General features: G+C 38.3%; 1 protein-coding gene across 1 annotated transcript in view; it reads left to right on the forward strand.

Moving 5' to 3' along the window:
* OTOF (otoferlin) overlaps nucleotides 1-17894 on the forward strand; it is a gene marked incomplete at both ends in the record, with an annotated part of 162620 nt that overhangs the window by 23614 nt on the left and 121112 nt on the right. Inside the window, one exon of the mRNA XM_083378964.1 lies at nucleotides 16181-16269. Within this exon, the coding sequence (XP_083235090.1) occupies nucleotides 16181-16269 (89 nt within the window). The remainder of the gene's footprint in view (nucleotides 1-16180; nucleotides 16270-17894) is intronic.

The following is a 17894-nucleotide window of genomic DNA, read 5'->3' on the forward strand; positions in this document are numbered from 1 at the left end:
GGCTGTATTCCGCTTGCTTCAGTAAAACATAACAGGTGTTCTTAAACATTTAGAGGAGAACTGCCTTGATTGGGAGTTAGAATCAAAATCATCCCCTCAAACATATGAATCTTTACTTTTAGGTTTCTCTAACTCTATTCTTTTGTGAGATTACAGTAAATACTGGGTGCAAGAAGCTTCTGGCTTCTATTGTCACTTGATTGTCCAATGGAGATACAACAGGTTTGGAAATTTTATAGCAGACAGTGGCGTGGATTAATTCTCAAAGATCCAATCTGTCCCTTCTCAAAACTGCTTCTGAACTGGCAAATCTGGCATGCAAGAATGAGAATATTAGTGCTTGATCTAGGCAAGGTTCTGTCACAGTCACATCTGGCAAGGAGGACAGCAAAAGGTAGGCCTCCAAAAATCCAATGCATGTATTCTTATGTATGCTACTTTATGCTGTGGGCTAAAGCTTTCTTTTGTGAATCTCTTCAGCTATATCAGTGGGGGGAAAGCTCTAGCTCCTCAGAGTTGTCTGAATCCTGTTTCTTTTTTTTCTAGCTAGAAAGCTTCCCAGTGAAGCTTTCAAACTTAGTAGGTTTGTTTATATCTTATTTGTTTTATTTTGTGCATGTATTTATTATATAAGCCAAACTACATCCAAGAGCTTCCAGAGCACAGAGTACTGCAAAAATAAAATAAAAACAATATACAAAATTCAAGTAAGAAGAGAATAATATAAATCAGTTAAGGAAGGAAGGAAGGAAGGGTTTCTGATGGTCCTCTACAGCTTTTCATAAGAAAACTCAAAGGGGAAGGCATAGATTCTTCTAGTTCTGCCTGAAGGTGTCTAGAAGAATAGCTTCCTGTGACAATATTACAAATAATAGAAAAAATAAGAGCTATTTCAATATATATGATCTAGGGCAGACATGCCAAACTCGCGACATCACATGAAGTCACACAATGTATCGGAACCTTTTCGCCATTGCCGGCAATGGGGTGGGTGCGGCTTCCGGATGACGTGTCCGGCCTGCGGGCCAGCAGTTTGACACCCCTGATCTAGAGCATGGATCTGGCAGTTCTTGGGGAATGTGACTATGGTAGAAGGAAGGAAGGAAGGAAGGAAGGAAGGAAGGAAGGAAGGAAGGAAGGAAGGAAGGAAGGAAGGAAGGTAGGTCTTGGTAGTTAAATTAAGAAGCATGGTAGAACAAGCAATCAAGTATCTGTTAGAAAATAATTCCAGAGTCAGGATACTATTGAAAAAGGCCCTTTATTTATCCCTCACTTTAGTTAAAGATTGGAGAGTCTCTTGTATGCACTTTGTTAAGGAATTTGTTGTGCAGTGGTCTCCTTGTGCTACCAAGGAATTGCACAGACAAGGAAGGGTACTGAGAGCAGTAAGAGTCACACAGTAACCACAAGAGTACACTGAGTTGTAAAAGCAAAAAGTATTTTACTTTTGAGGTGGTGTGAGAACAAAAATGCACAGTCAAAAATAAACAGTCCAGGTTATACACAATAGCAACAGTCCAAGGAGTAATCCAAAATACAAAGTCTTCTTACTGGTCCAGAGGTCAATACACAGTTGTACAGGTTTATCACAGTAGTAAACCAACAGTACAGCAAAACAGAGCAAAAACAGTAATAGTAGAGAGCAGTGAATTCAGAGAGAGAGAAGCTACGTTCCTAGCTTCCTCTTATGGCCATGAGAACACTTACACACCCATTGGCCAATTAACATCTTAAAGTTACAACATCATGGTTAATATATTTTCAACCCAACATTGTAGGCTATCATCATATGCCTAACACACTTCTATAATTTTAAACTTTTGTTTTTTGACCATCAAGCAAATAAATTAATAAACAAAGCCTCTATACTGGGGCAGGGTGTGAGGTCTGAACTGAACTTAAAAAGAAGTAGAAGGCATTGTAAATGATGGAAATCTTGGAGCTCATTAATGAGAGCTTATTCATGTTTACAAGGTGATTTTGGCCTTCCAAAATGGCATGTTTCCACAAGGGACAGATTGTAACTCCTGGGCTGAAAAGAGCTCTTTACTTTTGGTCTCCTTACTATGGTGTGGTTGTAGAATTAACAATGCTGACCTGTCATAGACCTAATTGGACTATTGTTTATTTCTTTGAGAAGAAAGGAAACTTATATTAGCTCATGAATTAATTGGAGGTGGCTTCTTATGTTTGTCAGTTAATCCTTTTAAGCTCTGCTGCCTGCTAGTTGCCAAGCAACTGAGAGTTTGACTTTAGGAGGCTCTTTTGGGTGTTTGAATAAACTCATATAATTGTTAAACTTTTTCAGAGGCAAGAATTCTTGTTGTGCCTATTTGTAAAGAAATCACTACTTAGGTAATTAGAATGTTTCTTTTTACATTTGATAGAATTTCCCTCACCGTTCCTAATACACACTACTTTGTAGATAATCTATATTATTTTCTTTCTTTACACTGGCCCAGCCTGCTTCTTCATCACTTTGTTCTTGTACTTGGAAAACTGCTTCTGGATTTTCAACAGAAAACATAAAGACTGAAATCATCCCATCACATTAAACCCTAATCTTAAGCTAATAAACCACCATTGTTTTGTTTATACAATATACTAATAGCTAGGTTTCCAAAACATGATGACACATACTGCACCTAACTGTTTTAGTCTAGTTAGTAGGCTGTCCAAAGTAAGCCAATTATTAATGTTGAGCTGCAGTCACCATGGAGGAAACAGAATCAAACTGGAATATAACTCGTCAAGATAACTCTTTGGAAGTAAAGTACAGGATGACTTCTTTTCTTGAGAATCTTGTTTGAGCAATATATCTATGCATATGACATGGTAGAAGACAGCAGGATTGTCATATGCCTCCAGATTTCATATGTGGTAATAAAATTGCTGCATATACATTCTATTAACAGATTCAGACATACTAATTACATTTTGGAAAGCACCTAAAAATGGAAATGGAAACCATCTACAGCTATACATTGTTCCTGGAAAATGGTTCAGGATCTTTCTGCACTGGTGGTACTCAAATATTGTCATGTCTTTAAAATAGTACAATCTGTGAAAAGGTTGAAAAGCCCTGCTGTAGACTAAAGAAATAGAGGGGGATAGGGTAGCACTGTCTATATATTATATTTATATTTATATTTATTAAATTTTTATACCGCCCTTCTCCCGAAGAACTCAGGGCGGTGTACAGGGCAATATTGGATGCTAGTTTTCTTTGTCTTTCAGTATTTTTATTTGTGTTCAGAGTATCTCAGCTGGAGGCTCACCCAAAAAAGCTAATGGGCAAAAAGTATGTCCCAGGAAAGACTTTGGTCACATAGCAATAGTTTCATTTGTTTCCTAAAATTTTACAAGGAGTCCAGAAGTCATATCCTTTCTTCTGTTCCTCTTGTGCTTTCCCTATGACTTCTTCTGTCTTTTTTCATAGAACAGAACAGAACAGAACAGAACAGAGCTGGAAAGGACTTTGGAGGTCTAGTCTAGCCCCCTGCTCAAGCAGGAGAACCTATACCATTTTAGACAAGTGACTGTATAGCTAGCCTCTTTTAAAAAATCTCCAGTGATGGAGCACCCATGATTTCTGAAGGCAAGCTGTTCCACCGGTTGATTGTCCTCACTGTCAGGAAGTTTCTCCTTAATTCCAGGTTGCTTCTCTATTTGATCAGTTTTCAACCATTGTTTTTTGTCTTGCCCTCTGGTGCTTTGGAGAACCCCCTCTTCTTTGTGGCAGCCCCTCACATACTGGAATCCTGCTATCGTATCACTCCTGTTTCTTCTTTTCTTTAGACTTAGACTATTAGAAACAATATAATTAAGGAAGCAAAGGTGAAAGAGCTGCATGAAGTTTTTTTACTTGGTAATGCAAGAAGTGTTGCTGGAGATGCCCTTTATCTTTACATTAAACATGATTATACTCTCAATTTATAAAAATCCATATCTTGTTTGATGGCATGGGTGGTTACTAGGGAGATGCCAGCTGATTTTCTGTGTTTTACTTTGCTGTGGGTAGAAGGCACAATTCCAGCCTGTGCCAGCCATAACACCAGAGTGGCTTTGTTTTCTGTTGCCTTTCTGTTTGCTACAGTTCCAGAAAAATGTGGGTATTCACCACTGAGAATTGAAGTTTTCTCATAAAGATAACTTCTCATTACAAGCAAAGGTGAACCTCACTACCAGGGCCAGGCAACTTTGGGGGCTGTGAGTCACCTTTGTCCATTTATTATATGATGGATTTTTAAAATTTGTTAGATGCCGCCCTAGTCAGCTATGTATGAGTTGGGCAGCTCTCTCTCTATATTTGTTTAATAAATAAAATGTATAATAAATTAAGTGGGATGCCTATAGGTGGAGTGGTGCAAAGAAGACAGTGGGGTTGGTACTTGGTTCAAAAATTAAACTGAGCTTCATTTCATCTACATGCATATTATTATTAATTAATTGTTATTAATTAATTTCAAACATTATAATTGCTCCCTACATATTGAGCAATTTCCTGCTACGTGGGTAGATTAGTACTTGGATAGTTTCATAGGCGTTTTCTTTGAGAAGTTTGATTGGTAAGGCATCTGTGTTTGTGACATGGTTGAGTATGTTTGCTGCAGAGGTGGGCATTCTGCTGAAGTCATCCTGAACAATTCTAGAAAGCAATAGAAGCTGTAGTAATAATATATACTTGGTGGAGCTGGGATTTTCCATTTCTTTCCCTGGTTTATTTTTAGAGGTTGCAGCATTATTTAGGAAGAAATGAGGCGAAGGTGTAATGCTGTAATCCACTTTTTCTCTCTGCACATCTAACATTTTCTAAATTCCTTACACTTGAACTCACAAAAGGGTTACATAATAAGCCTTATAAAATTATAAGTTGCTTTTCACTAAATACCCACTTTACAATCCTCTTCAATTCTACATTTATATTTTGAACTTCGTATCTGTATGATCTCTTGGTGGAAATAGATAATGTTCATTCTCGTATCTGGAGTGGGAATAATAGGTACATGAATGCCAAGGACAATATCTTAATTGGAATGTCCTTGTACTTATTCAAAAAATTGGGTTTTATCAAGTGCCTGTCCAGAAGATGATTTACATATTTGTGCCCACTATGCCATGGAAAAGTATAAAAGATGGCAGGATATCCCAAGTATTTTGAATCTTAGTGTAGACCAGAAGATCCAAGAAAATGCTACTCACTAGCTAGAGCAGGCATGTCAAATTCGCAACATCACGTGACGTCGCATGATGTATCGGGGCTTTTCCCCCATTGCTGGCAATGGGATGGGCATGGTTTTGGCATGACGCATCTAGCCCGTGGGCCGGCAGTTTGACATGCCTGACTTAGAGGGTCTGGACAAGTAGGAAAAAAATGGTGTGCATTAATTCTGTAACTCTCTTAAGTTATACGTAATAAAGCTCTTTGGCATTTATCCTGGTGCAAGCCTATTACTCAAATCCTACAACATAGTATACTACAGTAGTACCACCAAGTACTACTAGTGCCATCATATTGTATCATAAATAGGATTCAAAAGAAATACCATTCTGGGGGAGAAGAGCCATTGCAGAATGCTGGCATGAGCAATATAGCTTGGGGGGTTATGGGAACCAGTGGGTGATACCATAGGTGTGGAAATCTGAGATGGTTGAACATGGTGAGTCACCACCCAAAGCAGTAGTAAAATATTTGCAGATTTGGAAATATGGAAGAAAGAGTTCAGAAGAGCCAGGCCAGAAAATGTGTTGCCACTTTGGTTGTTTGATATGCTGACTGAAACTTGAAACCTGCTAATCAAAACTATATTTATTTAGAAATCATCTATAGCCGTCCATCTTAAGTATGTAACTGGGCAGTGAACAATATATAGAAAGGCAATATTTAAAAAGCTATATGTACAAAGTATAAAGAATGTGTGCTTAATCCACAGAAAATTAGGGTACTTGTTGCATCCCATGATTGGGGTCTAAGAAGGTGGGCTAGACGTTTATGGGATTCTTAGACTACCCAGTCAGAGTGAGATAAATATTTAAACAGAATTGGTCCATATTGCTAAGAAAAATAAACAACAGTCAGTTAAGAGATTGGGCATATTTTTGGGATAAGAAGGCTCATCTCATTTAGCCTTCTCTGTGGGCGAGCCGACCCTCTGGAATGAGTTGCCTCCGGAGCTGCGGATGGCCCCCAACCTTCGGTCCTTTCGCTGTGACCTGAAGACATGGATGCTTCAACAATCGGGCCTGGACTGACTATAGTTTTACATTTGGTTTTATGGGGTTAAATTACTATGTCTTGAACATATCTACTGTTTAATTCTTTTTAAAATTTTGTATTTTCATGTTCTTTTTTAGTTTTTATTGTTGTGAGCCGCCCTGAGTCCTTAGGGAGAAGGTCGGCATATAAATATAATCAGTCAATCAGTCAATCATTCATCTATTGCCATTTCTGGTTTTCTTGAGAAGAAGAAAAAATGTACTATATTATATAATCATCTATTAAGAAAGACCAAACCCTGGTGTATAGAATGGAGCTAATCTTCAGAGCTATTTGATTTGGTTCTTCCAAGTTATAATCAAGTAACCATAACCACACTTTCTGATGGTGGAGAACATAAAATAAGGCACACTGATAATAGGATTTTCTATGAAATATCCTGGTTTAATTTTCATACAGAACCCACCCTGATTTGGCTAAAAATGCACATTCTATTATAGGTCGAGAATAATGTCTCCCAATATATAGCATTTAAGTATCTTTGTTTTGTGGTATGCCTTGTTCAGACACTTTTATATTATACAGAAATGTTAAATAAATTATAAATATACAGGTTGTTTGAAGCTCACTTCTCTATGTGTTTATATAATAATTTTTTTAAAAGGTAAAGGTTCCCCTGCACATGCGTGCTAGTCATTTCCAACTCTAGAGGCCAGTGCTCATCTCCGTTTCAAAGCCGAAGAGCCAGCGCTTGTCCGAGGACGTCTCCTTGGTCATGTGGCTGGCATGACTAGACGACAAAGGCGCACAGAACACTGTTACCTTCCCACCGTAGTGGTCCCTGTTTTTCTACTTGCATTTTTACGTGCTTTTGATCTGCTAGGTTGGCAGAAGCTGGGCCGAGTAACAGGCGCTCACTCTGTTACACGGCACTCGGGATTCGACCCGCCAAACTGCTGACCTTCTGATCGACAAACTCAGCGTCCTGTAATAATTCCACAGGGCCCTCTTAGCTTCAGACAACTTACATTCATAGAGGAAGTTTCAGATTTCTCCTAATAGATATTTGGCAGGTTGATTAATTGCAGAATCTTGCACTAAATTTGATGGAAGTGTCCCAGTTAATGGTATAGTTATTTTTCGTATCACATTTAATGAACATTGTTGAAAAATTGAAGCTTCTGCATGTTGTATCTTTTGAAGAACTTACAAACAACTTGTAAATGGCTTCAAAAGAAGTGTAATTGCTTCTGAAAGCTGCCCCAGTCCCTTGGGATAACTAGATGAGATTCCTTTTATCTTGAAGTATACTCCTACTTTATTTATGATGTTGTTGACGAATGTCATCATTGTTTACCAAAGCTATTGATGCAAGCTGTAGATACATACTCAGTCTTTCTAACACTCTCAGGCAGAACTACAGTTAGAGATGGTGGGAGTTGTTCAATACATTAAGCGTGCAGGATTTTTTTTCAGAGATATAGTCATGGGAATTGGCCATAAATGTTTGTTGTTGTTAGCTGCAAAGTTGTGTCTGACCCATAGTGACCCCATGGACAACGTTCCTCCAGGCCATAAATGTTTACTATTGTTTTAAAGCATGGGTGTCCACTTTTTGGCTTTCAGTGAAGAAGAATGGTCTTGGGTTGCATATAAAATATATAATATAGCTAATATATATAAAAATTTCATAATAATGTTAAAGGTTTACAACCTTGTGGGGCTGCACTACTAGCAGTATAGGGCCACATGCACCCTACAGGCTGCAGTTTGAACAGACCTGTTTTAAAGGTTATTTAGATGTCATTGCCTTCTTTCAGAATCAGTTCATGATTTTCCTATTTCTCATCTTTCTTTTCTTTTAATCAAGACAACAGAGCCATTAGATCAGAAACACGACTCTGCTAATGCACACAGAATACTACACTTGCTTGAGCATACTGCAACATTTTCTCCATTCTAGGATGGATATATGATACTGAAGCAGTCCTTTGCTCTCACAGCTCTTCACTGCTACAAAGACAGTAATTGGTCTAAGCCAGGGGTAGGCAACGTTGGCTCTTTTATGACTCGTGGACTTCAATTCCCAGAATTCCTAAGCCAGAAATGGCTCAGGAATTCTGGGAGTTGAAGTCCACGAGTCATAAAAGAGCCAAGGTTGCCTACCCCTGGTCTAAGCATTTGTCCATATTTTGTCAGGTTAAATATGAAAAATCTTTTTTTTAAAAAAAAACTGAACAAGAATTCAAAAATTGTGGTCTTGCATTTTACTCCTATTTTTCCACTCAGAATATTTCCTCCCCCTCCCCCAATATTCATGATAACTGGGCTAATTCCTTTACTATCGTCCATCTTTTTAAAAATATATTTGATAGTAGTGTGAAATATATGTACTGTTCTATAGTTTCACAAAAGCAGAATTTGAAAACGTGGGGTCCTTTCCAGTTAAGCTGCCAAATTTTGATGGCATAATGTCTAGAACAACAGCACTGCCATTTAGAGGTAAGAAAGGCACAGATATAATCATGGATCCAGAGAATATAGAAAATATAGATATAGCCATTGAAAGAAACCCTGATCTACTCGTCCACCAACATTGCATACAACTTTCCAAATGTAAATTCATGGCGCTGTCTCTGTGTGAAACGGTCCTGCCTGCGCTTCCTTCTCCAAATATTCTGGAGGGAAGAACTCCCAGTGTTTCTGTGGCTTTTCTGTAGCTAAGAGACATTTCAACCTCGATTGTTTAAAAGAAATTTTCCACCTTCCATTCTTCTTATATGGCACTGTACTTGGAACGTGGTACACATGAAAACTCTCTCAACATGACCTCAATTCCTAGTGATTGCATGGTTGTATTCGTACTGTTTTCTTGGCAACAATCCAGAAATGGTTTTCAATTGTCACCTTCCATGGCGGTGGTTTTTGTTTTTCATTTTTTCAGTGCTGAAATTTCTGGTCCTCTTCCATCCAAAACTAACGCTGCCTAGTTTTTCCAAAGTCAGCCAAGGTTGGAGGCTGCCATCTCTCTAGATATTCACAGCAGCATTTCTTTAACATTTAGATCTGCCAGAAATACTTGAAAATGGAAAATTAGTTTGCAGCCAAAGGGTATTGAACTTTGTGGTTTGGACTCAGGAGAACAAGAGATTCAGCTTCTTTTTTATTTGACTGCATTTACAAAAAAGCAGCAAAAAGAAAGGTTGTAACGGAGCCAGATAAGTTCATCCATTTTCTCACTTAACAACATGCAGTTTGCGCATTTAGCAGGTGCTCTGCGAAAAATGATATGGCCCTTGCAGAGGGAGGGGGGGAGAAAGTTAGGGAGAGGCAGCCCCAGCCCCCACACCTGAATTCATATTACAAATTAATCATATAAGATTTGGGGGGGGGAGTGGTGGCAGTAAAGATACAGACAGCTTAATGCAGCATTTAGTTATCCCTTCATCTATTTTTAAACTGATGGTTAAACTTATTCTTATAAGTAAATGTGTTCCAAAATCCCAGTCAGATATCAAATTCCTACAGCTATATGAAGCAACAAATGTGTTAGCACTCACCATTTTATTTAAGTAAGTGTTTAAGTCTTTGTCAAGCAAAAAAGCTGTTTTTACAAATTTCTAGAATTAGAATAATCCTCTCATTTGCAAAGAAATGCAAAGAACAGCTCACTTTGGCACTAATTAATTTTCTCTCATTTTTTGTCAGAGACAGTTTCCTGATTCAGATTAATTTTAGGTATACAGAGTATCAGAGGTTTATAGTGGGTAAACATCCTGTTATGCTATTGAACTTCAAGCAAATATGCTGTAATATTTTAGATACCGGTACTCTATTCTGGCTGGCAGAGTAGACAATTCGCCTTGAAAAGAGTAATGTTGTTACATGCTGAATCTATTAAAAGTGCAACTACCAATTAATCAGCTAAGTCTCTAGTTGATAATTCTACCAACTTAGAAAGCACATATTAAACAAATGTCAACCCTTAGCCTTGTAGAACTCCTGACAGATTCTTATTTCTCTGCCTTTCAGTGATGGAAACTATTAAGCCGATTCCAGATTTCAGTAAAATATATTCTATTATATAAATAGCATCATTTCACCAATAAATAGCCATGGAAACCAAAACTCTATTTATTATACAGTACATTATTTGCTTTGTTCCAGAAGGACTGCAATTTTTTTTGCCAGTAATTTAGATGATGTTGATGCAGGAATTTAATCTTTATTTTTTCTTATAACAATTATACATAAAAATCCTTGCTGGTTAAGATGTTTAATTGTCAGACTGCCTAACCTAGCAGCCATAGAAACCTCTATTATTTGCAAGCATTTGATCTTAGTTGTCAGAAATGCAGGGAAACATTTGAGGAAGAAGTCATTTGAGGAAGAAGAAGTGGGATATACATAAATCAAATAAATAAATTGTAAAAATGAAATGAATTCACATGCCTTATGAAAAATCCTGAGTTAGTCAAGCAGTTCACCATTTGAAAAACTGTTAACAAAAGTGTATTTTATGAAAGAATATTGTGTGTTACATTAGGAAACAATGTGCATTACGCATGCATACTGGAAAAATGGATTGCAATATTCTTCTGTTCAGGAAGACTATGCATATAATCATAATATGCATTTTTCCCTGGTGAGTTTATAAATTGAATTCGGAAATAGAATTTAGAGTCTGATCCTCGTTGGTGTAAAAGGAAAAGAAGAATCCTCAAAGTGCATTCCACTGAGAGTATTCCATTGATCTTGAATCTGGATAAACTCACTGAGATTGACATAATGAAGGGTTCACGCTTTTTATTACATGGCAACATAATGTTTTGATCTTCTTTTAACCTTTCTTTGTAATCACTACTCACAGCAGGATTATAGCTTGACTTGCAAACAAATATTTGTAGTGACAACAACAGGCTGCAGCTGGTAGATTGCTTTTGATTGCCTTGACCTGACTGTTACAGTGAGAGTATAATCTTGGTTGGGTGGTGTTTATGAAAATGAAAAAGACGATCCACCAATTAGGATGGAAAAATGTTGATAGCCAGATGTTTTGAGGCTGGGAAAAACAAATTGTCACTCTTAATAGAGTGCAAAATGGCTTCAGTTCTTCTGGTATGCACCATCTGGAAAAGGTTCAAGTTAAGCCTTGAATATAGTGCAGCTTCTGGTGCTGTATTACATTCGCACCAAAGTGTGTGATCTTCCCAATTTTGTTTATTGACCCTGCTACCTTCTTCATAGAAAAAGGGACGTGGTGGCTCAGTGGGTTAGGACGGTGAGCTTGTCGATCAGAAGGTCGGCAGTTTGGTGGGTCGAATCCCGAGTGCCGCGTAACAGAGTGAGCGCCTGTTACTCGTCCCAGCTTCTGCCAACCCAGCAGTTCGAAAGCACGTAAAAATGCAAGTAGAAAAATAGGGACCACCACGGTGGGAAGGTAACAGCGTTCCGTGCGCCTTTGGCGTCTAGTCATGCCGGCCACATGACCACGGAGACGTCCTTGGACAAGCGCTGGCTCTTCGGCTTTGAAACGGAGATGAGCACCGGCCCCTAGAGTCGGAAACGACTAGCACGCATGTGCGGGGGAACCTTTACCTTTACCTTCTTCATATTTCATTTTGTCTCTTTCCTCCAAGGATAACCTCTCTTCCTTCCTGTAACTCTACTGCACCTTTTCTAGGTGGACGTCCCCTCCAAAATTTTTGCCCATTGTAATGTACTATATATGGAAATGACCTTGAGAGATGAGCCACAGCCAGGGAACAGAGGCAGCTTAGCCTGCAGAAGCAATAGGGATGTGGCAAATGTCTCAGAGGACTCACTGGAGAAGAGCCTAATGCCTGGAAAGATTGAGGGCAATAGAAGAAGGGGACGACAGAGAATGAGGTGGCTGGATGGAGTCACTGAAGCAGTAGGCATGAGCCTAAATGGACTCCAGAAGATGGTAGAGGACAGGAAGGTCTGGAGGAACATTGTCCATGGGGTCGCAAAGGGTCAGACATGACTTCGCAACTAACAACAACAACAAATGTCTCAGAAGGGACCCTCTCTACAATTACTTGGGCTGTAAAGGCAGCAGGGGGGGATATATTTTCAGACTTGCAAGATTCTGTTAATGTAACCCTGTAATAATGTAATATTACGGTAGTTCATCTGGCATGCTTCCTATCTGGACTCCCTCACTAGGTTGACCATTCATTCATTCATTCATTTTGTATGTTATGAAAATTTTAAAAAAATGACTCTTTACTTTTATGTAATTATTTGACCTATTTGTAAGCTGCCACAGTAAAAAAATATTCTCAGTGGCTGACATAGGAAAAAAATAAAATGTAAAACAACCTTCATCCAACACCTCCCCTCCCCCCACCCCCCGGCAGCATTGAAAGCACAGAAAGAAAAGTAAAATATGTCCAGTCTCTCCAGTAGATACCAAATCAACCCAAAATAGCCATAGATTGTATTACTTCAAGGTTGCATTTTGCCCTGGTTGAGGGAGAGATGTCTTCCTGCAGAAGAGCCAAGGAAGATCCCAGCTCCTGACCAGCACATCAACCACATATTGTATGGTATAGAATGGTCTTATTGCATGACTCATTTTGGGAAAAATGAGAGATTACCACTTCTAAGTTGGAATAGATCAATAACAATTTAGGTTTCTCTATGGTAGGCTAAGAATAAGACCAAGATGACATAATGAAAATATATTTTTTAAAAAAAATGTTAATGAGGATAATGGCTAACAAGACTTTAACAATTCAGGTTCATACAATGATTAGATGCATGAATGAGAACATAACCCAGAATGTAAGAATTTGCTTTCCTCCAGTTCAAGACCATTGGCCTGCCCAACTTTGTCCTGCCTCTACAGCATTTCAAATGCTTTTCATCTTCCTGGCTTTTCCTTGAGCTTCTACGGACTCAACCTGAAGTGGTTGACAGACCACTCGGAGACAGCTGGCTAGGTCTAACAGGTTTATTGAGGTACCGGACAAGTAGGTGCTCAGTTTCAGCTTTTTTATAGCCAGCCGCTGGCTGGCTGGGCCAATCCGCGGTTGTTCTTCTCCCGCCGGGATTCTGGAGCCAATCAGCTGTGGTGTGTATTTGACAGCTCCGTGTCCTCGTGGTGGTGGCGCATGCGTGGTGAGGCACTTGTTTGACAGCGGAGAGCTGTCAACTGGCTGCGCATGCGCTTTCGCTGGCGGCAGCTTTTGACAGCTGTCAAAAGCTCCCGCTGTTTCCCTGTCACTGTGTTTACCTCACACAACATTTACAACTCTTAACTCTTAACATTAGTTAACATATAACACACAACCTTTTTCATGTGCTACATTTTTACTTGTTTATTTCCTTCAACTGGCAGATCCTTTGCCAAACCCCAGGCAGAGAAAAGTCTTTTCCATTTAAAGTTCCATCAAGTTGAGCTACACTACAAGATTACAAAGAACCCATGTTGTTTTCTTGACAAAAATATTTAAGCAGTTTGACATTGTCTTTCTTTTTTATTTCTCAGCCAGCCTGTAATCTTAAGATTTCCTGCTGGATGCTCATCTGAGTATTAGCCAAGCATGACTTTGTTTAGTTTCCAAGCCCAGACAAAGTTGGCCAACTACTGCCACCTGCTGAGAGGTTTTCCCATTAACTGTTACCTTTAAACAAAACAGCAAAATCTAGATGCTGCTAGATATTGATCTTGGACCTTTCCCCAAGCAACACAAGTGAGAACTCTTACAAGTATAGGAAAAACTAGGAACAGAATTTAAAACAGACACAGTATGGATATTCTTCTGAGGCTACCTCTCTCTCTCTTTCTACTTGCATTTTGTCCAATGTGATTTAACACTCAACACACTTATAGTAAATACCTGTGTGATGAAAGAGAAAAGTGCAAACAGCTCATAAAAGGGTGGTTGAAAGGCCAAAGAGCCTCTTCGTGACAAATAATCCAAATACAAGACTGTAACATTCTGCAAGCTATAGATCTACTGAGTTTTGAAAGTCCATGTAGGTATTTATGAACCCCTCAATCAGATGGGTTATCCTTGTTCTCCAAAATGAGCATCTTCTCCCACATCATTGCACCAAGCTATACACTCAGATAGATAGTAGACTCTAACAAGATGCTATCCAAATGGATTGAACCTCAGTGCTCTCATCCCCAGCCATCAGACAGAGCTTTAAAAAGACTGCTTGGTCTGAAGAGTTCCATGCGAGAAGAGACAGAATTAAGACCTTATATGGAAGCCTTTTGGATACCTTTATCATCTGAGCAAGGTGAATAATTAACAAGGAGAAGGGCTTCTATATCCTGTTTATAAAACCATTTTCCTGAAAAGTTGCACCTGGTCCCAATACGATTGCCTTCACAGCACCCAACCTCTTACATTGTGATGAATATTCATTTTGATGTGATTGTTTCTGGCTTTGTTTTCAACCTTGCTTATTTATTGGTTTATAGTCTTGTTGTCTTTTAATTATCTGCTTCAAAACACCATTGACATTTTTATTAGAAAGATATTGTAAAACTATAATAATAAATCAAACCATATAAAAAGCTGAATATGCCTGCATGCCAGGAAACAATATCCAGGATATTTTATTTGTCTTCAAATTTATGAGGACTCACCTGGAGTCATATAGAATCATAGAATTGAAAGTGGTCGTCGTGTTCGATTCCCTTCACACTGCAGGATTCACTATACCATTCCTAATAAATGACTTTCCAGTCTCTATTTAAAATCTCCAGCAAAATGGAAGAAACCATTCCATGAGGTAACTATTTCACTAACAGACATCTCTTAACTGTTCTTCCTACTATCTGATCTACAGCCCTGAAATTTCATCCCATTAGTTTAGTCTTGTGTTCTGGAGGAAATTAGAATAAGTTCAAGAATAAGTCTATAATATGACAGGTATTTGAAGACAGCTAACAATCCTACACCTTCTCTTCTGCAATAATTATAATTATTATATGTTCTTTATTTGCTAATTGATGACCTGCTGTTTCTCTTGAAAAGACTCTGTTTAAAAATGTATTTTAAAAATTAATACATGTACGCTGAAATCTTGAATGGATCAAATGCATTCTTTACACCCTGAAAAGGAGCAGTGCACTGCCCTTCTCTTCACTGTAACTGAAATGCTGTGTGAGTAGAAAGTAAAGTTGATATCAAGAAAACTGTCAGTGTCTGGCATGCTGAAAAAACTGTAAGACCAATCCATGTAGTCTATCATTTTTTCTCCCACCAGATAATTAAATGCTTTAAGGGGTAGGCAAACTTGGCTCTTTTATGACTCGTGGACTTCAACTCCCAGAATTCCTGAGCCAGCTGCTTTAAGGAATTCCACAGGCAAATTTCTAACATACGTGATAATTAAACAACCAAACAACCAAAAACATTTAACCTCTACTAAACTAGATTAATTATAGTCTTAACAAAAAATATGTGTAAAAAACTGAGATATTTAAAAACATCAATAAATTCAGTGTCATATATTTTATCTATTTACCATTGAAGTCTCCCAGGTATAGAATAAGGGTCCAGCATGTTGACAATTCAAAAAAGTATAGAGTTCTTCTCAGTGATGGATATTCATCATCTCTGATAAAGATTATGTGACTTCCAGGCAAACCCAAACATTTTTTTTTATTTTGAAGAATTCCCATGAGATCTTTCCTGGGGAAAAGAAATCCTAAAGCATTGAGTGCTACTTGAATTTTTGAGCCATTTGTCATGATAATTAAAATTTAATTAAATAATTTAATAGTAATTTACTATTTAATTTAATAGTATTTCCAGATAGTAAACTCTAAATGGGATATTTTATTTGTACTTTTATATAAGAGCAACATAGACATCGTGTTGAAGAACCTCAGGGTGGAAATAGGCACCTTGAGTATCTGAGAAATGTGTCTTAGCATGCCAATTGTCTTCTTGTTGTCTCTCAATATTTTTGTAGACATTCCGATGGCCCATTGCAAGTAGCATTGATGTCAATGAGATGCTGGAGATTCAGGTGTTTAACTACAGCAAGGTCTTCTCCAACAGGTAAGTGATGCACAATGCCAACTAGAACACATTTCAATCTGTCTTTTTTGCCTTAGAAAAATGATCGAGGAAAGATAGCTTTCTGATATTTTCAGCATTTTGTATCCATATGCATTAGGCTTATTTATTTCACAACACCCTTCTTTAAGAGAAGATATTTGTGTATAGATAGGTGATCTTGAAAACTATTGCACAATAAAAGTTTTGCTATACTGAGAGAGCCCAGAGACCTGGTGTGGCACACAATGCATTATATGTGGTGAGTGGTTAGAATGCAGTATTGCAGGCTAATTCTATCAACTGCCAGCAGTTTGATTCTCACTGGCTCAAGGTTGACTCAGCCTTCTATCCTTCCAAGGTTGGTAAAATGAGGACTCAGATTGTTGGGGGCAACATGCTAACTCTGTAAATTGCTTAGAGAAGGCTGTAAAGCACTGTGAAGCGGTATGTAAGTCTAAGTGCTATTGCTATTGCTGTTGTCTTCCAGCATGTCACTATCCATTTCCTATAATTCAATATTTGCTGCTTAAGCAGCTACTTTATCTTCTCTAATGCAGAGTGCACCATCCCTGACGAATAGTATCTGAGTATATATAATAAGGATTGGCACCTTCTAATAACTGAAAAACTTACTAAGGCTATCAGTGGGTTTGTAAAACCTATCTTAGACCATTACTAGGCTTACAGTAAATTGTTTTTCCAGTCTCAATATCAAAAATTGTACCACTGCTTTTCAGCAGATGTAACTGGAGGTAACTTTTAAGGCTGTACAGGTAGAGGTGGGAAATGCTTGTGATCCTGGGCCTTAAAAGGTTTAAGTCTGATTTGTAATAAACCTGTCAGAATATAATAGAGATCCTGCTGGATTTGGTTAAACTATAATATTTCATTACTAATCTTTAGATGAACCAGCAGCCTGATGCTTAGTCCAAACTATAGGATAGACTCTTCCCTCTTGAACATGGCCTGTATCTCCTGCCAAGAGACATTTGCTAGGTAAAAATAAAAGTGGAATAGCTTTAAAATTGAGAAAAGGTTTGGCAGAGGTGATTTTCTTTCTCTAGAAGATTCTAGGATTTCCTATTGCCAGGAGAATCCATTGGGATGTGGCAACTAATGGTTTCCACAGTACAGTATTATTCTGCATCATTTGTAGTACAATGTGAAGTCAATTCTCCAGGCAGGATTATGGACCTTCAGATACTGAGATCAAACAGGCACCAATGGTGCATCTAATGGCTAGAGCAGCTATGGTGGATGGTTACCATACACTTACTCATCTATGTTAATGAATCTGCAGTAAGAAGTAGTAGCTATACCTGGATTTATACAGGAATCTGTTCCAGTTCTATGTTGGGAAGATGCTAAGAATAACAAAAAATCCCTTTCTTGCTCTTTTTCTTGCTTGATCATACTAGTTTAAAACCTGTACTGCCAACAACCGGTCCACACAAATAAACAAAGCCCCATCCATGGAATGCAGGCAGTAAACAAAACTATGCACTCTCCGGTCTGTGGAAAAACTTTTCTCCACAGAACCGGTCCCTGGTGCCCAAAATGTTGGAGACCTCTGCTATATAGCATGATCTACTAGGTTAGATGGATTTCACCATGCATAAATAGTA

Source organism: Vipera ursinii (assembly GCF_947247035.1).
Source record: "Vipera ursinii genome assembly, chromosome: 1".
In the NCBI taxonomy this organism is placed as follows: domain Eukaryota; kingdom Metazoa; phylum Chordata; class Lepidosauria; order Squamata; family Viperidae; genus Vipera; species Vipera ursinii.